Source organism: Choloepus didactylus, chromosome 18 (assembly GCF_015220235.1).
Source record: "Choloepus didactylus isolate mChoDid1 chromosome 18, mChoDid1.pri, whole genome shotgun sequence".
Lineage (NCBI taxonomy): Eukaryota > Metazoa > Chordata > Mammalia > Pilosa > Megalonychidae > Choloepus > Choloepus didactylus.
The window spans coordinates 63,207,354-63,234,118 of record NC_051324.1 but is presented as its reverse complement, the minus strand read 5'-3'; the positions used below and the strand labels follow the sequence as shown (position 1 = coordinate 63,234,118).

The following is a 26,765-nucleotide window of genomic DNA, read 5'->3' as shown; positions in this document are numbered from 1 at the left end:
AACGGACTGTGTAAGGCTCTTTTTAAGGTTTCCATTTTTAAAGCATTTTGTAATTGTAAAATTCATGTGGATAAATTCCCAAATTGGACCATATAGGAAAACTCTTCATAAAGAAGAGCTCTGAATGGGGCCAAGGCCTACCAGATGTTAACGTGTTTCATAAAGCGAAAAATGTCCTAGCAGTGTCACACTGGGATAGGCTCGACAGAACAATAAAATAGAGAGAGGAGTCCAGAAATAGGCCCAAATATAAATGGCAATTTATTATATGATAAAGATGACATTTCAAATCAGTGGCATAAAAAAAACTGGATTGTTTCATAAACGATTTTGAGAGAATTGTCCGGCCATCTGGGTGGAAAAACAAAAAATAGTGAATCCATACCTAACACCTTTTACCTAACTAAATTCCAGATATGTCAGATATTTAAATGGAAACCACAAAAAAAAAAACTGGAGGAAACCATGGTTTAGTTAGGTTTTGTTTGGTATTTTTGTCATACCATTTTGTAAGCTGGCCTTTCTAAGTGTAATAGCTTAGAAATCAGAGCCATAACTGAAAGGATTGGTAATTTCAAACTTATAGAAATAAAAAATGAAAACAGAATCACCATAAGTTGAAAGACACCCAACAAACTGGAGAAAAGTTATTTGCAGCTCTTTTCACAGAGAAAAAGCTGATTTTCTGAATATATAAAATCAATAGGAAAAAAACTAACAACCAAGTACGACATGGGCAAAGTAAATGCAAATGCAAAGCTACTCAGTTCGTTCACAGCAAGATAGATACAGAAATTTAAAATACACTGAGATACCATTTTTCACCTATTATATTGACAAAGACCAGTAAGTGTGAGAACACTGTTTGCAAAAATAGCAGCATACAATGCGGGTGTAAGGGGGGATTGATGGCAGCAGAGGGCGGTTTACAATATCTGTAATAATTACAAAGGTTCCTACCTTTTGACCCATCAGTAACACTCTAGGAATTTATCATACAGATACACTCCCACACCTGAGAAACATCATCAGTACAGGTTAAATGTCACAGCGCTGCTTCTCATAACCAAAGACCAGGAACGACCTCGATCTTTACCAATAGGGAATTGGTTAGATTAATTACAGCAGGTGATTTCCGTACCCTGGACCGCTCTCAGCCCTGGAAAAGAAGGAGGAGTTCTGACTTGGAACAATCCCCAAAATCTATTTTCAAGAGAATAAAGCAAGTTTCAGGACAGTGTGGGTTGTATATTACCATCCCTGTAAAAGAAAGGTGGAAAGAAACAATGAAAGAAAAAATTGGCGACATCCATTTGCCTCTAGAGAGGGGAAGTGGATAATGGGAACAGACATGGAGGGAAGGTTTTTGTAATTTAACATTTTCAAACCCTGTGAATGTATTTCCTATTCAAAAATAAATAAGTAAATTAAATATTTTAAAATGCTGTTTTTCTGAGAGGCACTGCTCCTTTTCCAAACAATTTCCAAGGAAAACTCCAGCACTGCAGAAGGTAAGGAGCAAAAGGATCTTCACGCATCACCAAGGTCACATGATTTGTGAGTAAAATTTCATTTTTATGGATGTAAGCAACATTCATCAATGCTCGGTGCTTTATTTTTTTATTTTATTAAAGCAGTTGTAGGTTTACAGAAAATTCATGCAGAAAATACCAAGTTCCCGTACGTCCCTCTCACACACCTATTTTTCCCTATTATTTACATTTTGCATTAGTGTGGTACCTTTGTTACAATTGATAAACCAATATAATCATAATTATATTATTTCCTATACTCCATAATTTGTGTTGTACGGTTCTATGGTGTTTTTTTTTCTGATAATGTATATACAATATAAAGTTTCCCATTTTAACCACTTTCAAGTATACAATTCAGTGATATTAATTACATTCACAAGATGTGCTACCAGCACCTCCATCCATTACCAAAACTTTTTATTTTCCTTTAAAAGTAAGGCTATTGTGGATCACACTCCCTTTAACCACTGTATGGATGGGTGAGTAGAAAAATGGGGACAAAAACTGTATGAAAAGTAGGGTAGGAGCAGGGATGACTTGGATGTTCTTTTTTACTTTTATTTTTTATTCTTATTCTTGCTTTTTCTGGTGTAAGGAAAATGTTCAAAAAATAGATTGGGGTGATGAATACACAACTATATGATGGTACTGTGAACAGTTGATTGTGCACCATGGATGATTTTATGGTATGTGAATATATCTCAATAAAACTGAATTTAAAAAAAAATCTACATCCAACAAACATAAATGATGTTAAAAAAAAAAGTAAGGCTAGCTTTAAAATCAAAATTATCTTGCCTGATACTGTACCTATCTATATAGATCCATTTTTAAGTGTGATATTTACTGCTGCCATATCAAGCTGCTTTTTTACAAATCTACCGCCCTACACACACACCATAAACATAAAAAGCAGGAAAAAAAGCAGGCAAATTCTCTGTTACCATTTTTTAAACCGTTAAACACAGTTATAATCAGAAAGCAGGCCAGTGAGTGGTATTCTGGTAAACCAGCTCTCCTAAGGGGTTAAAAAGAAAAAAAAAAAAAAAAAAAAAGCCCTGATTTGTGGCATTGCCAATTTCCATGGTGTAAATCCTCCCGCCATGTCCAATTTCAAGCCGCCTGTGCGGGGCACCACTGGTGGCCCACCCAGGAGCAAAGGGCTCTCTAATTCCAGGCAGAGTTTCTTACCAGAAACTCCTCTTGACCCACTCAATGTTAACCACTAAAACAACAGCGGAGAGGAAACAATGGCACCCTTTCTTGCCCCTTCCCTCCCCACCCAAGTTGAGGCAGGACCCTGGCTCTGGCCAGGGCAGAAGCGTAAACCAGAAAACCACTTTTACCCACCAACAGTAAATGTGAACGTTTTAAAGAGCGTTCTGTCCTAGTTCAGAAGTCACGGTCAATTTGCTGCATTTGTAATTTGATTTGGATGCTGTATCCCCGTCTGCTGTAGCTGGAACCCATCAGCTATCGGTTCCACTTAGGAAACTCCACGCCCTCCCCACTCCTTTCCCTAAATCCAGCACAGCCAGATGATTTATTTTTTTCTCATTCTTCTAACTTATTTTCTGAGCTGGTCTAGTTCAGGGTGACTAACTTAGCTAAAGACTTTCCACTCCTTCCACCAGACTCCCAAGAGAGTTCAGCTGCCACATAGCTAAACTTTGGGAACTGCAGCCTGGCCCAACTATTTTTAAAAATAAAACTAAATGTTAATAAAGTAAGGAAAAGCTGGCAGTGGGTCTGCAGACCTGGTCAACAATTTGTCCTTTCCTTGGATTTTCCTAATACCTTAGGTCTGAAGCAGTTTAACATTCGTCACTTTAAATGATTATATCAACAGTACAAATTGCTCCTTTCCCTGGGTGGGGAGGGGGTAGCTGGACTTGTGGACCTGCTGTTGACCTTAGAAGAGGGGAAAGCTCCAGTCCTTCCCACCCATCACTGACCCCTAAGTCGGAAGGCTGGCCAAGGACTTGCTCTCTTGGGGAAAGGCCCAGCCACCTATCTTTCTACCACTTTCGGAGACCCAAATCTTAAAATAATAGAGAGCACCCTCACCTTGTGTTGTCTCCTCTATGCATAGATTTTATAGTTGTTTGGCTCATGTAAGAACTTTTTTTTAAATTTGAGTCAATATTCTTGAAAAGGAGTCTCCAAATTCTGATCAGAATCTGGGTTTCTGGCTTCTCTTAAAAACTCAGAATAAATGATTTCCTAGATGAGTGTCTGGCAATCAACAAATATTTGATGAATGAATGAATGAATGGACCAATGAATGAACAATGACAGGACATGACTACTGTCAGCTGAGACTTAGTAGCAGTTGTTCCCCTTTAGATGGGGAGTGTGCTCTCCAGTTTGCCACACTCCCCACCATTCCTAACTGTCCTTCAGCCTGTCTTCATCACTCATTTACGTACCTGCCTGGTTTTTGCAGGTATTTAAGTCTGTGAGTCTTCTTGACCTGATAGTTACGCAGCCTTGGTTTGAAAAGTTAGCAGCCTTCTTCTCTTCTGTTGTGTGACCCTGGAGAACACAGAACTAAAAGTACCACCCTAAAGCTGATTAAGTTCTTTCATAACCAAATAAAACTCTAAAACTTATATGAGTAGTTTTCAAGATGCAAGTATTACTTACATGTATTTTTAAAAATAAATAAAAAACATTTGCTGAAAACAGAAGCAATTAGCATTTTAGCCCCCCTGTGAAGAGAACCTGTGTTAGTTTTCTGTTTCTGTGCAACCAGTTATCGCAGACATACAGACTTGTACCAATGCCCATTTATTACCTCACAGTTCTGGAGGTCGGAAGCCTGGGATGCATGATGGGTTCTCTACCAGGGTTTCACGGGCTAACCCCAAAGTGGCAGCTGGCTGCATTCTCATCTGGAGCTTGCACTGCTCTGACAAGCTCATTCCTTGCACTTGAGGGACCGAGGTCCTCCTTTCCTTGCTGGCTGTCAGCTGGGAGCTGCATCCTGTGTGTCACGTCCTTCCATTGCTTCCAACTGCTGACTTCCCCCTCTGCTCCCAGCCAGAGAGGCTGCTCTGCTTTCTCTGCTCGTGAGACCAGTTTGGGCCCAGCTGGATAATCTCCCCATCTAGGTCCACTGTGCCACACAATGGAACATAGTCAAGGGAGTGACACCTGATCATAGTCCGAGATTCCAGGTAAGAGAGTGTGGAATCTTCGGCACCAATTTTAGAATTCTCTAAAATCTCTCATATTTTTCTCAGAGATATATGATGTGGTTTTCCAAAAATTCTTCAGTTCTGGCTACATTAATAGAAGGAAAGTATCTGGAGTGAAGGTGGTGATTGTCCTAGAGTACTCTGCAGGAGCAGTCCACTTCAGGGGTATTGCATTTCGCTCTGGGTGTCAGAAATAGGAGGGAAATGGATAAGCATAACCAAGATCATGCAGGGATTGCAGGAAACTTTACCGGAAGATGGGACAATGCCACGGTCACTTGACCGCCAGCTTCAAATATTGAAAAGTCCATGATATAAGAAAGAGATTTGTTATGAATACCTCCAGGGAGTAAAAGTAAGGCTCATTGATGGAACGTGTGAAAATATTTGGGCTCAGTTAAAAATTGCTTTCTGATAGCCAGAGCCGGATTGATTGAGTGAGCTACCCTGGATGTGGTACATCCTCTGTTGTAGCCAGTTAAGTATAATATAGATGATCGGTAGGGATGTTACAGGTGAGAGGGAAGTTGGGTTGGATGGTCTTTCGTGTGCCTTCCAAACCACAGGTCATTACGCAACAGTCTTGGCTTCCTTTACAATTGCTTCTTTAGTCAAAACCTTCTATTTTTATCTCTTCTACCTGATATGTTTATCCCTGCTCTCAGCCGTGAAGTTGAATGTCACAGTTTGGAATTCAGCTTCACCAAGTCTTTTTTTACAGTTGGCTATTTTCTGAATCAAGGTTTGAGTAACAAAAAATATGAAGTGGCAGGCTGAAGAGAGGAAGAAATGGTGGTTCCAGAAGGACTTACCAGCTGTTGCTTTAGGACCAATCATGGAAGGAGGAGCTGAGACCAGAGGATAAATAGAAAGAGAAAACAGAGAGGTTACAGGTTCCCTCAAATTAGATCCATGGATGGCGCAGGGTCCTGGGTTCCAACGCAGGCAGGAACGGAGCAGACAGATCACAAAGACCAGTATTAATGAAACAGACACATGCTTAGAAATTCAGCAGATATTTAATGACCATGTGAGAAGACAACTGGCAGAAGATCAAATAGACCTCGAGTTCAAACATCCATAAAGAATGCAAAGGTGGAGATGCAAAGGGGCGCGAGGTAAATATTCAACATCGCATGTCAAGATCCTAATCCCCAAACGCTCGGGAAACCTGCATCAGACATCAACAAGATGGAAACCAGATCACTGAAACAATGCCCCCAAAGATCAAAAATCTGACTGCTGAAAGAAAGGTTGATTTATGGGTCAGAGTGTACCCAGTGAGAAGTCTAATTTGACACTGAAAGAGTGTACCCAGTGAGAAGTCTAATTTGACACTGAAATACTGAAATAAAATCCCTCTATGTAGTATCTCCCAGAGTGAAGACTGGGCCAGAAGGTCGAGTTGGGTTCTTCTGGTAAGTGATGTGTGGTCCACCTGCCAAAAAGCGGGGGGACCAGAAGAGACAGGTAACTAGTTCCCAGACTACAAAGGCAGGCTCTTCCTGCCAGTTCAAAGACCAGAAGGATTTGTCTCTGCCTTTTCTCAGTTTTTTGAACAATTAAGGAAATTACTATCGTGAAAGTAAAAGATAATAATGGTCTCCTTCTTTGTTCCCATGGCTTTCCTTTCCATTTGGGGAATTATTGTACAGGTAGAGACAAATGTCACACTTTGCTTTGTTTTCACCCTCCTTAGCTGAAGAAATGTTCTGCCTCATAGTTCAAGTAAGTAATGATCTCAGTTTCTTTTAACTGGTCAAGAGTAGTTCACTGTCTGAAATCCAAACTTAATTTTTTAGGGGAAAAGATCCTCACCTGTTTCTGAAATCCCTCAAATCAGTAACTGTTCAAATCATGTTTTGCATGTTAAATTTTTTTCTGCAGATGAGCTGGGAATGGGAAAATAGAATGCAGGTACTGCTAGCACATACGTAGTCCCCAGAGGAGCTGATGGAAGAATGAATGAAAATCATCAGCCCTGTCCAGCAGAGGGGATGCTAATTGAATTTTGTGGGTGGGAGGAAATGTGCTCAGATATGAAACTCTAGCTGTGTACAGTTGCCTTTACATCCCGCCACCTCACTCCCAACCCTCTGGCCTTTTCTAGGGTGGTCCTGCCTGGTGGTTAGAAGCAAAAGATGGTGGGGGACAGATCAGGGTCCTTTGCTTACTAGACACTCTGGACACATTGCCTACGTCATACACAAGCTTTTAAAAGGTGCCAAATCCTGAACAAAAAATATATTCGCTCAAAAAACAAGAAAAATCCAAATTCGAAAAAAATTAATATAGAATTAAATGTTTACAAACCGACAAGTAAACAGTGACCCAACTTATACAGTTTATAAAATTGAATACTTGACTCTGAACAGAATTCAGAATTATAAAAGAAAACTTTTAAAAATTATGCAAAAAAACACAACCACACATTTGTGTGGGATGAGTTTTCTTTTTTTTAAATTTTATTGTAATAACACATATATACTATATCCCGTTTCCTATTTTAACCACTTGTAGGCGTACAATTCAGTGGTATCAATTTCGTTCCAAATGTTGTGCTACCGTCATTACTAATACTTGTTCATCACCCAGAGCAGAAACTTTGTACCAATTAACCATTAACTCCATTCTCCCCTACCTCTGGCCCCTGGTAACCTGTGATCTACTTTGTCTTTATGAATTTGCATACTCTATTTCTTTCATATAAGTGAAATCATACAGTATTTGTCCTTTTGTGTCTGCTCTTTCACTCATTATGATGTTTTTCAAGGTTCATCTACATTGTAGCATGTATCAGAGCTTCTTTCCTTTTAATGGCTGAATAATATTCCATTGGGTGGATAGACCGCATTTTATTTTTCCGTTCTTCTGTTGGTGGACATTTGGATTGCTTCCACCTTTTGACTATTGTGAATAATGCTGCTGTGAACACAGGTGTACAAATATCTGTCCACAACCCTGCTTTCATTTATTTTGGATATGTACTAGCGGCACCATTTTACATTCCCACCAACAATGTACGAGGGTTCCTATTTCTCTCTACATCTTTGCCGATACTTATTTTCCATTTTTAAATAATAGCCATTCTGGTGGGTGTGAAATGGTATTTCATTGTGGTTTTGATTTGCATTTCCTCAATGGCTAATGATGTTGAACATCTTTTCATGTGCTTATTGTCCATTTGTATATCTTCTTTGGAGAAAAGTCTATTCAAGTCTTTTGCCCATTTTTTAATTGAGTTGTATTTTTGTTTTTCAAATGTGATTTCTTCATGCAGTTCATCCCCCAGACACCAGGCTGGTTCTGGTACTGAACAAATGGAGTTCACTTTAGGACAACAGTGCAGTTATCTATTGAGTCCCAGAATGTCTCAACAGCCACACTGTCTTCATGTGCTTCTTGTGGTTCTCTCTTAGGGAGAAAATACTCTGTTTTTAATTACTTCCAACAAATCATTTGCTTGGGCTTTGAGCACTGTCCTTCATCTGTATTTTCCAGATTTGTGATGAGTGGTCTTGTTATACTGTTAAAGATATCAAGCAGGCTGATGCTTCAGTATTAGACTTCTTCCCAAAATTTATCCATCTGGGAGTAGTCAAAAGTTAGGGCTTGGACTCCCATCTCAGTTCAAATCCTGGTATCAGTTTGGTGACCTTGAGCCAGTTTTTTAGGCTTCCTCTCTAGGATTCAGTTTCTTCCATTGAATATCTGTGATGCATCAGGTACTATACTGGGTGTTGAACAAAGCAGACTGAAATCGCCATGGAGCTGACATTCTGGGCTGTCCGGCTGGCGAGGGTGAGTGCGCGGAGGGCTCCTGGTGCCGCTTGGGCTCCTGCTTTCATTTGTCTGGGCATCTGGGCCATGGGATGAGTTTTAACATGTTCCGTATAATACGAAGTGAAGGTCTTCAAAAGTAGGAGAGCCAAGAAGCTGCAAGGCCCTGGAGCAAGTACCAAGAAGACCAGGACCAAAAGCCCCCAGACCTCCATCCCTTCACATCACTTTATGAAACTGAGCCTCTTCTTCAAGTCGACTTTCTCCCAAGACAGGAAACCCCAAGCAAAGGACAGCCATACTGTTTCAATTTATTCCCAGATGCCTGCTCAGTTCCTCTGTGGACCAGAACTCTTGGACCCATCTTGGTTTTTAGCACTTCCCAAACTCTTCCACTAGGGGCAGTGCTGAAAGCACGCCAGCTACTCCGGGTCTGGACCCTGGAGGTATAGTCCAAAATGACCGAGTGAAAATTTCTTTGATAACTAGGGTTTTATCTTTAAAATGATTGTGAATTTTGCTCTCTTCCCTGTAATATGTCTTTCTTTATTTTAACAAATGTAATTTTTGTTTAGGAATATGCTTTTATTTTATTTTTCCTTAAGCTCACGGAATAGAGCTCAGAGAACAAAAATTATCAGCCTTTGAACATTATTTGACATTATATTGCAATGAATACTATGTGAGATATTTGGATTTTAGTATTTTTATCCAGTACCAAAGTTTCTCCCCAGAACTTTGGGTAGAATAGTTTCCCTAGCTGTTCAACTGAGGTTCCCACAAACTAAATCACTCTTTGACATTTTGTCGTTTAAAATGTTTCCCCTTCAAAATGCTATTTGTGCCACTGTTTTGAATGCTCCTGCATTCTTGGTCTAGTTCATTTCTTTTTTGAGTATATTTATTCACTGTAGCTTTTTCAACATTTGAAACAATTTTTTTTACTGTTTATTTTGTTTTCATTTTGCTTTGTTTTTATAAATTATTTACCAATGTGAAAATTTAACACTCCAAGAAGGCCGGCTTTGTTTATTTTGTTATTCACCCCAACACATATCCTGGAGATATGCCATCATAGTTTGAGAAATATGGGTGCATAGGAACACCCAAACCCTACCCCATCTTCCCGCCCAACCCCCACAATCAGCTCCACCTAGCCAGATGACGTCACACTAATTTGCCTTGGCTTCCCATCAGAAGGCCTCCATGTCTTCCTCTCTAATCCCAAGATATACCCCGTCTTTTGCCTGCCTCTCATACTTCTCATATTGTTCCCAGTCCAGGGGTGCCCTCCGCCTCTCTCTGTCCATCCAGCACCATTCATTCTTTAGGATCCAGCTGAAGTCCCCCTTCTCCCACTGTAGTCTTCCTCTGCATCGCATAATCCTCTTTCCCTTCTGAACCACATGTCTAGCATCTGATTTTCAACCACCTTATATTTTTCTCTAATACAATTTACCTCCCAAACTAGACTCTAAGCCTCTAAACAGCAAAGGCATTGTTTTACTTCTTTTAATCCTTACAGAAAAGGATACCGAGCAGGACAAACAATAACTGGCTAATTAATTCTTCTTTTCCCATTTGACATATTGGCTAATGTAAATCAGCTTCCAGCTCCACTTAGGGATCCTCACCCTCCATCTTTTCATTCTCACCAGTTACCTTCTCTTCCCTATGTCCTGACTTCTTAGGATATAAAATATTGGGAGACGTAAAATACAGATTTTGAATGGAAAAGTGCACAGAGAGGCCTGGGAACACTCCCTGAGGTCCCAAATTATTTGAGGTCCCTAATTGAGAATTTGTATATCGGTTTGCATATTTCCCTCACGAGATTGTAAGCCCTAGGAAGGTAAGGAAGGATCATGTGGCTGTTTTGTGCCCCACAGTATCCTAAGCACAACACAAAGCCTGATGTATCTTCGGTGTTTAATGCACGTGTTGAATGAACGAAAGAATGAAAGGAGCATCCAGGCAAGGAGTTTCAGCAGGACTGTGCGTTCTTATTCCTCCAACTAAAAACTTCTTCCTACTTATTCAGGCGACAAAAGATGTACAGAGAGCAGCTGAACCTCACCTCCCCGGGCCCCCCACTGCAGCTCCAGCTCGAGGCCAGCTGGGTCCAGTTCCACCTGGGGATCAGTCGCCGCGGGCTGTACTCCCTGGCCAGCCCTGTCGTCAGCAAGCTCCTGCAGGACATGAGGCTCTCTCCCACCGTCAGTGCAGGTGAGGATCCTGGGATGGGCAGGTGGATTGCTTTCCCCCCAGAGAGGCTCGGTAAACCACCTCGGACCAGGGTCCAGGGCGGAATAGTAAAGGGGTGACCCTGGCACCTGATAGATAGAATAATAATTATGAGAACATAGACATTGTCCTTTTCTCCCTATGAAATAGACCCTGCAACTATAATCTCATTACAACCCCGCAAAGGAGGCCTAAGGAGGTGTTCAGCAGACTTAACGAAGGTGATCATTTCCATTTACTGGGTGCTTCTTTAGAATCAGGTGATGCATTCTCTCTCATCCAGTGACCCTATGGCGTGAACATTATCGTTGCCATTTTGCAGATGGGAAAACTGAGACTCAGATAGGTTAAGTAACTTGGCCAAGGACCCAGTGGTGGAGCTGGGACTCCAATGCAGGCCAGCAGGCTCCAGGTCTGGGCTCTCAGGCACCAGGACCGTCCAAGTTACTGGTGCTTTATTACCTGAGATAAAACTAGCATTGCTGGAGACAGCACTGGCAGGTGCTGCTAGATGGTCCATCTCAGGGCTGGTGAGCAGGGGGCCGGGCTTGGAGCAGGGTGGGAGGCTGCAGCCAACTCCAGAGGACCCCAGGCCACATCGTAGCCTCCCCCTCTGGTGGCCTGAGCCAGAGGTGAGAGCCCCATGTGGCAGGATGGGACGTGGCTGGAGGTTCTCACCACCTTCTCCTTCACAGACTACAGTCAGGACGAGAAAGCCTTGCTCGGGGCGTGTGACTGCAGCCAGAGTAAGTGACCTGGGCCCACCTCCACCCGGACCCCTCGCAGGACCTAACAGCAATGCCAAGGGCCCAGCATGCACCACCACCCCACCACCACTCCCGTCCATCCACCCACAAGAAGAAAAGGCATTTCTGAGACCCTCTTGGGTGAGATCTTGCTGGTCAACATGTGGTCCAGGGACCAGCATCCTTGGCATCCTCAGGGAGCTTGTTAGAAATGCAGATTCTCAGGTTCCACCTCTGATTTTCTGAATCAGAATCTGCATTTTAACAAAATCCTCCAAGGATTGGAGCACATTTTCAAATTTGAGAAGCCATTGTACAGGACCGTGATGCACAACCCTGGCAACATATTTGAATTACCTGGGGAGCTTTAAAAAGTGCTGATGCCTGGCCTCCACCCCCAGGGTGTATGAGTCAGTTGTAGAGGGTGAGGAACAAACATCAAAATTTTTGAAACTCTCCAAGTGACTCTGATGAAGCCAAGACTGTGATCCACTGGGGTAAATGCTGAACAGAATCAATAGGAGAGGAATGGGGTTCAACAGAGCCCCCTCCAAGGGTGCAACAAATGGATGCAGATGTACCTGGACACTGAACTCCCCGGCCTTTAGAGAGGCCAGGCCAGGCCTGGGCCCTGAACCACCCAGCCAGTCAATGCCAGTCAGGAGTAGCCTCATCATTGACCCCAGCATGCCAAATACGCGTCAGAACTTTCTACGTGTACTGGGACATGACCGAGGTTTGGAAGCACAGAGATGGAGGGCCTGGGGCTTCCCTGTTCTTTAAGCACCTGCCATTTGCTATTTTTTTGGCCACCAAGGCAAGTGAGATAGCCTCTGGGCCATCATGGGCCTTACAGCCAGGCAGGGACAGGAGAGGCAAATGGAGGCAAAATGTCAGAAGACATTTCAAGGTCGTGCAAGTACACCCTGGGTGCCTCATGGACCTTCCCCTAGTCCAAGCCCTGGCATACGGACTTTAGTAGGGAGACACAGAAATTACCAAACCAGGGTAATGTAATATAACAGAAGCATGATAATAATCTATACGGGTATAATCTCCAGTTGAAGAAGGAGTCAGTTCTTCCTAGAGAATCACTCTCTTGGGTTTTCAATGAGTGTCAATCTGGGGAAACCTTTATTTTTGGTCCTTTTCCTGCACCAGCAGAAAAAATATTATCTTGAACCACTGGACGCACTCTCCAAGCTAAACACCATGGAGATTTATTCTGCAGGCTTTGTAAAGCAAATCCTAAGGCCTGGCCTATAGGGTCATATTAAGTAAGAGAAAAGAGAAGAGGCCGGCTTGGTTTATTGACTTAACAAAGGGCTAGCGGTATCATTAATTCATTCTTCTGCCCATCACAGTTGTGAAACCAAGTGGGGTCCACCTGAAGCTGGTTCTGAGGTTTGCAGACTTTGGGAAGGCCATGTTCAAACCCATGAGGTAAGTGACCGCGTTCCTCACCTCCAAGCCCAGCTGTGGCAGCCCTGGGGGGAGTTTTAGCCACAAAGCTCACCCCAGCAATTAAGAAATGTGATCTAAAATCTTCAGGCCAATCATCAGGGAACTCTCTTTTTTAGCAACCTGCCCAAACATATAACTGGGTCAGTGATAATAATTAAAATAGTAATAGGTAATCTTTATCAGGTCCTTGCTAGCATCTATGCCATGCACTTTATGTGAACTGTGTCTTCGTGTCATCAACAACTTTATGAGCCAGGTATGATTCCAACCTTCACTTTACAGATGAAGACCAGGAGGTTCCAAGGGGTTGGTTGAAGGTTTGGAATCTAAGTCGATAAAAGTCAATCTAGTTCACTTTCACTGGAAGACAGTTTGCTCTGACGGAGAGCATGACTTGGGTAAGAAGAACCCCTCCAGGGGCCATGTTCATACCTTCCCCTGTCTGACAGCTGGCTCAGGCAGTGGAAGGAGGGGGATTCAAATCAGGCAGTTGGATTGCTGAGCTCCCACTCTATCACTCTTGGGGTCCCCAATTTTTTACAGGGTTAGAACCTTCTTTTTAACATTGAAAAATTTTATTTTGCTCAACACAACCACAACAACATGCTTTAAATTTTGTAGTACTATATATGGGCAAAATATTATGTATTCAGTCTAATAGAGCTTAGAGTAAGTATGGATTTCTGGTCCCCAAAAGGTCTGCAGAGTGCAGGTTGGGGACCTCTGAAGTAAGACCCTAACACCTCAACCCAGTGGATATTCCAAGTAGAGGTGTCATGCACAAGAGAAAAGAGGGGTTTCTTTTAGCCAAGTCATGGTCTCCTCCAGAGTGCACCATCTTCCAGTGGAATCGAATTAGATTGACTTAGATTCCAAACCTTCAGCCAACTGAGAAGAGGCCTTTTGAAAGGCCCAGCAATGAGATTGGTGGGCTGGCTCCGTGGAATGAGTCCTGGCTATAGGGTCACTCAGCTTACTTAGTACTGGTCCCTGCACTTCTTTGGCAAAAGCACCCCTTTAAGAAGGGGTCTGGAGTAGATCGGCTGCAAGTTGGAATCACTGGGAGAGCCTTACAAAATCCTGATGCCTGGGAACGTCCCCCAGACAGCGTGACAGGAGTGGTCTGGGGGCCCCCCTGGGATCCCAGTACCCCACCAAGCTTGAGAACCCTTGCTATGGAAGGAGAGTCCCCATTTTTCCCATGTGAAAATCCAAAAACCTAATTGTATGGTCTGAGCTTCTAGATGCACTCTCCATAGCTGTCTTTAGGGTTGTATGAAATAAGAGAAAAGAAGCCAGCTGTGTCTACTGAATTAACAAAGGGTCACAGCCCTGAGTTTAGGCCCAGAAGCATCATCAACTCACCCTTTAAATACATAACTTTTCAGAGATGTGCTTGAAACAATCAAATGTCTGCTTTTACTTAACTTATTGATTAAAAGCCAGTTGCATAAAACAATATGTAGATTTAGAAATATTGCCCTCCCCTTTCATGTTTCATTTGTCAAAACTTTTTGACATTGGTCATCATCCCCATGACAGTAAAACTTGGGGTCATCCGTGTCAAATTTCCCACCATCACCAAGCTCTTGTAGCCACTTCTCTCGCATAACAAAACCAGATCTTGGTGATGTCATTTCAGGTTAACATATCTGCCCCAGACAAACTCAGTCATTGAGAAAGGGCCCTGTGATTTGAGAGTCTGTGCAAGGACTTAAATATAAAGAGAGTCCATTTCTGAGGATTAATTATAGGAGGGGATCTCATCTAATATCCAGACATATAAAGTACTAAAATATAATTGTGTGCCTTTTAAAAGAGAGGCATAGCCATGGGCACACAGGGCTGTCGGTGCAGGTAGGACAAGCTGGCACGTGACTCAATCCATTGGTGTGTCACTCAGCTGAACACCGAGCCTCGGGTGGTTCTCACCCGTTGTAGTTTTCAATGATTGCTTTGGTTAGTCATGCATGTTTAATGCATATTCATAAGAGAACTGGTTAAAGAGAGGAAGCATAGGAACACTGATGCAGAAACACCAGAAGTTAATGAAGAAGCATAAAAATAACAATAAACCTGCAAATTCACAACAAATCTCCAGATCCACTGATTGTTTTCCATGTGCCTTTTCTGGCACATTAGGATGGCTCTAAGTTTTAAAAGCTAGACACTAACATGGAGTGGTTGAGCTCCGCTTCCACTTTTCGTGTATCAAGAAAGAAAAACTACTTGGATCTGCAGTCTTTGTTTGCAGAAACATGCATGAGATAACACCTAATACTTCTGCTCTGCCTTATCAATTAGAATCGAAATACAAAAAGGGCTAAAATTAACCAGTATTTTCCCAAATATAATGCAAAAATTTCCAACATTAGGTTCCAAGAGCAATTTTACCTATTTTTACGCCATAACACAACATCCAATCTATATTTTGTACAAAACATAGTCCAAAACCAAACATAGTATCATTTTAAAATGTATTTCTTGAAAAATCATGTGTTCTTTTACTACAGGTAATTTAAAGAAACATGTCCCTTATTAAAGAGGGAAAGTAAAAAGTTACCTTTGGATAAAATACATTATGAATGAAATTAAAGAGTATATTTTTTTAATGTAAGATATGCAATATTTTGCTGACATAAAATAAAAACTATTTTCTAATTTAAAATCACTTTTGTATCCTATGCCGTACAAAATGAGGAAATGATGTTTCAAAAAATTTTTAAGGGAGTTTGAGAGATTATATTCTTAGGAAAGGAATTTGGGAGTGAAGATGAGATTGGGAAGCATGGAAGCTTCTTTCCTGGCTTAGCCATTGGATGATCCTAACCAGGAGAAGCAGGGCTGCCTGAGCACGGCTGTACCTTTTAAAACAGAGCCCCTGCTTTTGGCAGGACTTAGCTGCGGGTCCCAAGACTAGCTTGTGTTTTTTGGCAAACACTGTTTCAAATGCCAATGCTGTTTTTGCACAGCTTTATGCCACATTACTTTTATTTACATCTAAATTGCTTCTGCAGTCACTGTATAGTCCCACGCAGTGGATTATAAAATTATTCGAAGGTCGTAATTCTTCCATGTTTATTAGCATCTAGGCAAAGTCGACCTTGGGGCCAGAGGTCGTGCCACGGTGCCCTCAGTGTAGTGGGATCTGCTGGAGGGAACACGCACACTCTGCCGGCCCCATCGCACTCAGCCGACGCTTTCCAGGAATCCGTTAGAGATTTAAGAATGTGTTAAGTCCCTGACCTCTACACGGGCCTCCCTCAGCCCCCTGGCTAGGTCCACTCCCCATGACCCAGCTGAGGTTTCTTGTAGGAGATGGTCCCATTTATTCCTCTCAATCCCCCAAAGATCCAGAACTTCCCCTGTTCTTCAAACTTCAGATATACTAAGTGGCACGTCTAGGGCACTATTCAGTTTATGGAGTCCTGTCTCACTCCTTCTTTCTTAGTCCCAGGCGTCTTGGGTCTTTACTAACTCTCATTCCGCTCGTCAGTCCCCTCCCTTCTGCCTCTAACTGTAGAAGAATATCTAGTTCTTCCTTCTCAGCTGCTGGGTGTGTTGTTTTGTTTTGTTCTGGTCAGCCCCTGTCACCAAGGACTCAGGTAGGCAACTTGGTATTGGTGGTACGAGATATCGGACAGTATCTCGCAAGAAGCCTGGCTCCTCCTAATTTGCATGTCTACACCTAGCTCAGGGAGGCCCAGGCCACTCCTGTTTTGTCCTTCCATCTCTGTGTGCCTAGAAAGCATCAAAGCCTCGCTCCCTTTCTCTCTGGCCATCTTACCAGCTCTCTTTTCAGGCTCACAGTTGAGTCTGAGTCCGAGGCGTGAATCCCTCCTTCCTTCCAGACAGCAGCGAGATGAGGAGACGCCCGTGGACTTCTTCTATTTCATTGACTTTCAGAGACACAACGCGGAGATCGCGGCTTTCCATCTGGACAGGTAGGGCTCGTCCCCTACCTGGAGACGGCAGTGACCACACGAGCCAGTCCCAGGAGGGGGCATTGGGGAGACCAGGTGGGGCCTCCCTGACATTTCTCCCTTCTGGCTCTTTCTCTGCTTCATCTTTCAATGATGACTTCTAACCCAACATGTCCCATCCAACCCCATGGATTGAGTAACACAAGGTCTTTTTATGTAATGAAAAGAGTAACTTCTAAAGAACACTAACTTTGCCATTCTCCTAACTTTGCCATCTCGGTCATAACGTTGCACTGTCTTCTAGTTTCCTGATCTTAAAACAGGGAGACTGTGCCCACTCCCATTTGTGCGAGGAGGCTTAAGGTTATGATGTTAAAAGAGGAAAGTACATTCTTTAACTTCATAGTTCCTACTGGTCTAGTCAGTGCTTGCTACTCAAAGTGTGGTCACGTGGCCTATCAGCATCCAAGAGCTTGTCTGGAAATGCAGAATAGCAGCCTCACTCTAGAACTACTGAATCAGAATCTGCATTTTAACAAGCGTCCCAGGAGACTTGCACGCACGTTAAAGGATGAGAAGCACTGACCTAGACCACATCTTGGATGGTGGGAAGGTTTGCCCAGGGGACTTGGTAGAAGAAGGACTCCTTTTCCACCCCTTTAGACCTGGGATTGCCCTGGGCACTCTCCAGTTCCGTGCTGCAGACGCCCCCTCAGCCGCCCCCCTGCAGACATCCCCTCAGACTCCCCCCTGCTGGGTGTGGTCAGGAACGTCAGCCCTTTCCTAAGGTGCGCTAGTCTGGAGCCAGGATTCCCTCCCACTCTGAACCTCCCTCAGATCTGACAGGGCCCTCTCTCTTTCAGGATTCTGGACTTCCGACGGGTGCCACCAACAGTGGGGAGGCTAGTAAACGTCACCAGGGAAATCCTGGAGGTCACCAAGAATGAAATCCTGCAAAGTGTTTTCTTTGTCTCTCCAGGTAGAGTACTGGCCAAAGCAATATTCCAGTCTAAGTACCTGGTAGGCCAGCGAGCCTGCCATTACATTCCGCTGTGGTCTGACCCCCTCCCGGGAGGACCGTCCGTTATTGGGATGGGAAGATGCTGTCATCCTACCCTCCCAAGTGGTCTGCCTGAGAATAACACAACATAACTGTGAACGGGAATGGTTTTGTATGAGATGCTAATAGCCTGTGTGGGAATTGAAACTGCAAGCTGGCCTCCCTCCCTGGAATCGGATGTTATCCGTCCAGGCTAATGAAGAACCTTCTAATTGTGTAGCAGAGGATGCAGTGAACCTGAGCCCCACACTCTCTCTGCTGTGAGACATGGAAATTGTTACCCAGAAGGCTCAGTGCAGTAGCATTCATTGCCCCTACATCTGGAAAAGGCAATATTTTCTTCTTCTGCCTTTCCCCAAACAGTGATTTCAGGGTCTCCTTGCCTTCCTAAAGGATTTTCTGGGGCGGGAAGATGGTAGGCCTCCAAAACCCTCCTCTCATCCTTCTCCTCTCTCCCCCCTCATCCTCTAGCCAGCAACGTGTGCTTCTTCGCCAAGTGTCCATATATGTGCAAGACCGAGTACGCTGTCTGTGGCAGCCCCCACCTGCTGGAGGGCTCCCTCTCTGCGTTCTTGCCATCCCTCCACCTGGCCCCCAGGCTGTCTGTGCCCAACCCCTGGATCCGCTCCTACTCACTGGCGGGGAAAGAAGAGTGAGTTAGCCCTGTGGCCACAAGGCCATGCCCAGTCCTTGAGAGTGGCTGCAGCCACTGTCCCAACGACCTGGCCTAACCTTGTTTTGGCACCCCCAGGCTGCCTCAGTTCTCCTCTGCCCCATCTCATATTGGCTGTGGGACTGGCTGGCCTGTGTGTTCTCTTCCTTTAGTTCATTTATTCAATTATAAAGAGCCTAATACGTACCCAAGCCTAGGTCTAGGGGATACAAAAGAAGACACAGTTCCATAGTCTAGTCGGAGGGACTGATGAATAACCAGATTATTACAACACAGTGCAGTAACTGCTATCATAGAGGAGCCCGTGGGAGAACACCTGGCTCACCAGCCCCGTGACCTGACCTTGTTCATAGTGGTATCCACAGTGCCTAGCAGAGTCCCTGGCACACAGTAGGTGCTCAATTAATGTTAGTTGACAGAATGACTCAGTCTATCAATCAAGTCACCCTGCTGCATGGTGAGGAGAGAAGTAATCATGGAAAAATTTCTTAGAAGACACGTCAGATTCGAAGGCCTTATGAAGGCTAAGAGCCAACCAGATAAAAAAAGTGCATTGGGGGGCAATCAAGGCAAAGAATTATGTATAAGAGCAAAATGATGAAGAATAGCTCAAAGGGGATTACACAAGGTTCAGAACTGGAGGGTCGAAGTCCAAGGGGCCTGGTGAAAGAGGCTGTAAGGATGCAGGTGAACAGCACTTCACCAGCCCCTCCCCTGCCTGCCCCATCACTCCCCTCTGGCACGTGGTATCCCAGCCATCAGTAGAGCACCCAGCACATAGGTGTTCAGAAAACATATGGTGAAAGAACCCAGAACCTTCTTACCACTTGGAATCTACACCTCCCATTTGTCTTTGGCCAGGGTCTTCTTGAATGTACCAGCTACCACCTGCCATGCTGAGGAGCTGCTTCCAGCCTGGGGGAAGGCAGAGATTCGCGGGGAGGTGTAGGGTGGGCCCCCAACCCCAACAACTTGCCATTTTGGCTTTTCCAGCCCCAGGACTTCTTCTCACCCTCAGGTGGGAGGTCAATCCACTTTACTGCGACACAGTGAAACAGATCTACCCCTACAATAGCAGCAACCGGCTCCTCAATGTCATCGACATGGCCATCTTTGACTTCTTGATAGGTAGGTCCCCCCACTCAGGGAACACGGCACCCCCCACGTGCTCAGGAGTGGCGGAGGTCCAACAGGACAGAAGTTAACACGCTCTCCTCTCTCAAAGAATGGGGAGAAACTGAAGGGGTCATCACTCACAAGAGAGGCATACAACCATGTCACAAGGCCTGCATGGGCTTCAGATGTGAAGCTAGTTGTTGCTTTTTCTAAGTGAGGGGAGACCAGCAGGAAGATAGGAAGGTGTTCAGTAACTGCGGAGCAGTGGGGGCGTCTAGTGCAAGGCCACAGGCCCAAGGGACTAGTAAGCCCACCTTCAAGTCCCCCAAGGGACCAGAGTGGCCAATCAGACAGTACCCAGCCCAGCTCACTGCCATTCCTTTTGGGAGTTACCTCCTGGGTGCTGTAGCAGGACCTCATTTGAGGATCTCTGGGCCTAGAAAGGCTGGCATCCATCATACAGGAGTCACAAAAATACCACTTTGGTGCCTGAGTTAGAATCGCCAGCAGGGTCTGGAACAGAGGGAGGGAACTGAAAGCCTTACATCTGAAAACAGTCCATATTCGGGTCTGCTTGTTTAACTTTCTTCCCCCTCCCCAACTTCACAAATACCCTGAGGGAGTGACAGTTTGTGGCCCTAGAGTCTGCTAACAGGCCTCCATTCCTGAACTCAGTCAGGAGCTTGTGTCCCCCAGGCTGATTGGCCCTACCTCCAATTTCTCCCCTTCCTTACAGGAAATATGGACCGTCACCATTATGAGATGTTCACAAAATTTGGGGATGATGGGTTCCTTATTCACCTTGACAATGCCAGAGGGTAAGTGTTACCTCCTGTGTCCCGCAGCCCTACGCCTCCATGCAGCTGCTCAGAGGAAACCAGAGGCCCCAAGAATGAGGGGTCCCATTGTCACATTCCCCGTCCCCTCCTTCCATTTCCTTGTTTCTCTTGATTTCTGAGAAGTATCATCTGGTTCTCCTTCAGCCTGAGAGCACTCATGTGCCCAAGTGAAGTAGATTGAGGCTTTCCGTAATTTTTTTTGCTAAATGGTATACTCCCAGAGGCAGAGAACCTGGCTCATTCAGTGCTGGCCCTTTGTGGTTGATGAATGAATGAATGAATGAATGAATGAACCAATGGATGAATGACCAAAGGAAGTGCCTGGTTTTAACATCTTTGGACAGAGGCTTTTGTAACCTGATTTGGAAGAGAGCTAGAGTCAGCTGCCATGATCACTAGCATTTTACATTTGGAGCTATGATTCAAGAAAAGGTTGAGGTAGAGAGGAGAGAGAAAACATTAAAGAAATGAGAGATAATAGCTTGCCACCCATGAAAAACTGTTTCTTCTTCTAGGTTCGGACGACACTCCCATGATGAAATATCCATCCTCTCACCTCTCTCCCAGTGCTGCATGTAAGTTTCCAGTTAATGGGTAGTTAACAGTTGTGACATTTCATCCTGCCTGCAACCAACCTCGGGAGGTCTTAATCAAATTTTCATTGGTCTAGGATATGGGTGGGTAGAATAACAACATAAATTACCTCATTTCTTATACAACTACAGAATTTTCCCCAGCAACATCTCAGACTTTTTCCTCCTCCGGCACAGGATGAATTAGAAACTAATCTTTTAAACCTCTCAATCACTAACTTTAATCTTTAACCCACTCAGATAATCACCCATTTTTGCAGAGCCCGACAGTCTTTGATATTATTAATCAGACCCCTGCTTCGCACAGCACTAATCTAAGCTCATAAATATTCCTATTTGCTCACCAGCTAAGCAAAATCCTTATTAAAGTCCCATAAACCCATGTCAGATTGAAAATACTAAGGCTTGTCGCCTGGCCACCCTTTCTCTCTGGAGACCCTCTAACCTACTTCCATCCTTCTCCAGTGTTTTAGCCAGCCTTGTAAAATCGTCCACCTGCTCAGCTGCATTATCCAGAGCTAATTATAAATATGTGATTCACACCTAGCAAAACCATCTCATTCATTTCCAGCTGGGAAATTCAGAGCATGAATATTCTTAACATCTTGGGTTAATTTCAACATGCTTCCCCGTTTGCCTCCCTTCTTCTCCACCTGAGCAGTGACCAAAAGATCGACAATTAAGCTGCTTACACATCTGAGTCCAAGTCAGATTCTCCTACAAAAAGAAACCAAAATCCGAAAGTCGACATTGGTCCCATCCTATTTCTATCCCTCTGATTTTAGAATCTGACAATTAAATATTATAAAGTTGGCAAGATAAGCCAACTTGAAAGGTGAAATCACTGCCCTCCCCCCTACGTGGGATCAGACACCCAGGGAAGTGAATCTCCCTGGCAACGTGGAATATGACTCCCGGGGAGGAATGTAGACCCGGCATCGTGGGATGGAGAACATCTTCTTGACCAAAAGGGGGATGTGAAAGGAAATGAAATAAGCTTCAGTGGCAGAGAGATTCCAAAACGAGCCGAGAGATCACTCTGGTGGGCACTCTTACGCACACTTTAGACAACCTTTTTTAGGTTCTAAAGAATTGGGGTAGCTGGTGGTGGATACCTGAAACTATTAAACTACAACCCAGAACCCATGAATCTCGAAGACAGTTGTATAAAAATGTAGCTTATGAGGGGTGACAGTGGGACTGGGAATGCCATAAGGACCAAACTCCACTTTGTCTAGTTTATGGATGGATGTGTAGAAAAGTAGGGGAAGCAAACAAACAGACAAAGGTACCTAGTGTTCTTTTTTACTTCAATTGCTCTTTTTCACTTTAATTATTATTCTTCTTATTTTTGTGTGTGTGCTAATGAAGGTGTCAGGGATTGATTTAGGTGATGAATGTACAACTATGTAATGGTACTGTAAACAATCGAAAGTGCAATTTGTTTTGTATGACTGCGTGGTATGTGAATATATCTTAATAAAATGATGATTTAAAAAAAAAAAAAAAAAAGTTGGCAAGGAACAAGTTTGGAGACTGGCAGTACCTAGGGCTTTTGAGAGGGCAGCAGCTTCATCAGTTCACCTCCTAAAAACTTCTTCCATTAAGTTGAAATCTCCTTGGAGAATCATAAGCATCACTGTACTTTTTGATTCCCTTAGCAGTGTCAGAGCAAGCACACATGGCCTGGTACAATGTGTTTCATACAACTATTGGATTACAGATAGTTCAACAGGCCCTTGACCAAAAGGCCATTGAGAAAAAGACTGAAAATACTGGGTAAAGTCACCATTCATTCAATCCCTTTTTATCTGGTTCTCAATAAAATGTGCTTCGAAGACACTAGGAGAGAAAACTCCCAGAACACAAGCTATAACAGCTGCTTGTGGGGAAAAAAGTGAACTCGGGCCAAGTTATTTTCTTTATATTTGCTTATCTGGTTCCTATGATTCTGTGCTTTCAGGATAAAAAGGAAAACACTTCTGCACCTGCAGCTGCTGGCCCAACCAGACTACAGACTCAGTGATGTTATGCGGGAGTCCTTGCTAGACGACCAGCTCACCCCAGTCCTCACAGAACCCCACCTCCTTGCCCTGGATCGGAGACTGCAAATCATCCTGAAGACAGTGGAGGGGTGCCTAGAGGCCCATGGAGAGCAGAGTGTCATAGCCAGTAGCCCAGGAGAACAATCAGCCCCAGATTCAGCCTGGCCAAAGTGACCAGCTAGGGGCAGGAAGAGACGTTTAGAAAATACACCAGGAGCCAGCAGTGCACTCCCCAAGTGCTGACCACTGCTGCTTCACCTTCACCTTCACCCATGGCTGCTGGAGGTCTCGATCTCAGGAAGGATGGAGGGCATTGGGATTGTTCTGAAACAGCAAGATAAGTGGGATCCACTGAACCTGTATCTCTTGGTGCATTGTGTCTAGAGTGAAATGCCTTGGCTCCCTCTTTCCCAGAAAGCACTGTTTTCATCAAGGCCACAGTCTATCCTCTGAGCCCACTGGGAAATCTGGATATGGTTCAGGCTTGGAAGGTTTGGAAGCCTCAGTCCTAGGAGAGTATTAACCATGATGAATAAAATAAAAGGACATCAAGTGGTTACCTAACTTTCCTTTAGATTCTTATTATATCTACAAGTCAAGGATAATTCCCCAGACCAGGTATATCACCAGCAGGCTAAAAATTGGCAACCACTAATACTTAGACTGGTTTAAATGAGATTTTACACTTTCTACTTAGATTCCAGTCATTAGGGCCCAATTAGAATACAATATTCTCTACTGATAGGTCTTAACATAACTTGTCAGAAATGCTATGGTAAGAGGTAAAAGAAACATATAGGGATTTGCTCAAAATATCAGAAAAGGGGTGTTTCAATCTGAAAAGTATTAAGGATCAACTAAAATAATATCAAGTGTATTGAAGAGTAAAAAAAATTACATCCAAGAACAACAGAAGGAAGTTCAATGGAGGGTAAATGAGAAGGGGGGGGGGGGTGCCAGTTGAGGAGGTCTCTGGAAGGTCAGGTGGAGCAGCCTGGAAACAGGCCCATCACGGAGATGAGCATGTACCAAGGCCAGAGAGAGGAAAGCTGGGGCCCCATCAACCACAATCCTTTTCCCATAAAATCCTAGGAACTGCCCCCCACCTACTCCCGATAACCAGAGGCAGTTTCATTCTCCCAGAGGAGTAGGGGGCTATCTGGAGAGAGAGGACACTTTAAATACCCCTCCCCACAGCTGCTTGCTCAAAAGGGACTAAGGCAAGCTTCCTTTCCAAGCCTCCCTTGAAAGTAGAATATTAGGGATTCCCAGCCTCTTCGACCTCCCTACTGACTTGGTGGCATCTGAAATTCCTTTAATAGGGGGCTTTGTTTCTCATTCCACAATTAATGACAGAAAATGCAAATGATAGGAACATACTCATACTATGTTATTAACTGGTCAACAAGTAAAAATGTCTGATTTCATCAGATCAACTTCTCTTCTGATAAAGGCCAGAGATTCAAATACTACGAGTGTGAAGGGAGTAGAAAGCAAGTCTACTCTCTACCCTAATTTGAAACAAGGTTAAGGACTAGAAATGTCATTCAAGACTTCTGCAGTGTGTTCAAAAACAGCCCTGAAAGGATCAATATCTGACCCACGCCAGTACCCCACCTTCCTGTCGCATTGCCCCTGAACGTGTATCTCCACAATTTTAAAGTCATGACCATTCACTGAGTTCCTCCCATGTGCAGTTTTACCTGCATTTCAGAATCAACATTCAGGTTTCCAGTCCTCCCAAACATCCAGACAGAATCCCCTACTGCCACTGTACAGAGAAGAAAACTAAAGCTCAGAGAGCTTAACTGAAATTACACAATTTTAAGGTGTTTTCTACTGTAATTAAAAAAAAAAGAACAGCATTTCAACCACTTTATACTTATTTGCTTTTAAAAAAAATCAACTATTTACTAGAGGAACTTTTAATCCCAGAGAATTCTTTAACTGAGGTGACTCTATTGATGCATAGGGCTTCCCACTGTTTCTCCTACTTCAGCTTTGCCCTTTGGAGGAGGGACCAGGAAATCACACTGAGAAAAGGTAAAAAATATTCAGTGCAGAGTTCACAAGATTGCACAAAATGGCCATTTAGTCTGGGACTTCCAAGTTGTAGGACTTCAGGAAGGTAAGCTACAGCTCCGTCTCAAACCCAGTCACTTCTGTCCTAACGGACTCGCTTTTAAATGCCCCCAAATAAAATTTTGTTGCACTTTTTGTATGACAGCAATAAGTCTGACCAAAAGAAAAACTAACAAATCAATGACACAATGCCATCCAACAGAAACTAAGGATTAACTGTTACCTTTTCCCTTCCTCCCCCAAACCAATCTTGAAGTGACTAAGAGCTGAATCTGACCACAACATGTAGAATACCTCAACATCATACTAATTCACTTATATTTAACATTCCATTATTTTTTTGCCTAATTACAAAGTTAAGGCTCTATCGTTTGTCAAAAATATCAGAAAACAAAAGATTTCCTTCTTGGAACTATCAACTTCTTCCAACATATTGGAACTGTTGCTTAACTTCCCACGAAATAAAAATTCTCCTCTATGTAAAACCTTTTATTGTTATTACTGACAGCAATCTAAAAAATGAAAAGGGATTGTATAGTATATGAATTAGTGGGGAAAGGGAATTCATGTTAGCCTTCCCAAAGTCAGACTAAGGGCAATTTGTTGAGTTTGAAAAAACTGCAAAAAAGAACTAATTTTAAGATCTATTAACTTGGATGATAAAAAAGCTCTCCATCTAGTGGTGAACTTTAAAATCACAAAGCTGCTTAAGCTAAATTGGCAGAACTTTTACAAAATGAACAGTTATACTCATTGGTAGGCTTTGTTTTCAGGTGGAGTCAGAATGATGTCACAGCTCTGAACTTACGTCAACAAGTTTTAGCTCTATATGTACACAACGTTAGTTTCTACATAAAAATTCCATATAGTAAGAAGGGAGCGGTTCCTCCTTTTAAATTCCCACAGCTACAGCCTTTATTGGTAACCACTGAGGGCTACCTTGGGAACTAAGAAATGGTTATCTAGCCATTGCTCCTTAATGCTGTTTTAGTCCACCCAGAAACACACTGCCAGGGTCTAAGAAAAATGCACAAAGCGTTCATTTACTGTAAGTTTGGGGTTAGAGAAAAAGCAGTATAAGAAAACTGATGTCATGCTACTTCAGTTTTAAAGTGTCAACACTTAAGTTAATAAAAAACAACAAAAAAAAATGATTCTACATGAGCCACTATTTTAGAGGGAGAATTAAACTATAATCACAGCAGTCAATCCAGGAAAATATTCTTTAGTTATATTTTATTGTTACTCTAGAGGTGCCAACTCCAGTGGGCTGGGGGAAAGGATTACGGAACCTGGACAAAGAACACATATTGCAAAGCAGGACACATTAAGGACAGTCTTCCAGAATACAATCTATCTCTAACTTCACTGGATATGAAAAAATGAATACCAACACATCAATGAGCACAACTTAACACCTGTGTTAGAAATCTTAGGACTAGGCATTGGAAATAAGGCTTTATTA

General features: G+C 43.4%; 1 protein-coding gene across 2 annotated transcripts in view; it reads left to right on the top strand.

Moving 5' to 3' along the window:
• Nucleotides 1-25,908, top strand: part of FAM20A (FAM20A golgi associated secretory pathway pseudokinase) — a 56,451-nt gene extending 30,543 nt beyond the window's left edge. For both annotated transcript variants that reach the window (XM_037808203.1, XM_037808204.1), the window contains 10 exons: nt 10,557-10,741; nt 11,455-11,505; nt 12,870-12,948; nt 16,821-16,913; nt 17,756-17,871; nt 18,424-18,604; nt 19,644-19,753; nt 20,478-20,559; nt 21,096-21,155; nt 23,137-25,908. In XM_037808203.1, coding sequence (XP_037664131.1) covers nt 10,557-10,741; nt 11,455-11,505; nt 12,870-12,948; nt 16,821-16,913; nt 17,756-17,871; nt 18,424-18,604; nt 19,644-19,753; nt 20,478-20,559; nt 21,096-21,155; nt 23,137-23,392 — 1,213 coding nt within the window. In that variant the 3' untranslated portion in view covers nt 23,393-25,908. The remainder of the gene's footprint in view (nt 1-10,556; nt 10,742-11,454; nt 11,506-12,869; nt 12,949-16,820; nt 16,914-17,755; nt 17,872-18,423; nt 18,605-19,643; nt 19,754-20,477; nt 20,560-21,095; nt 21,156-23,136) is intronic.
• The last annotated feature ends 857 nt before the right edge of the window (nt 25,909-26,765 follow it).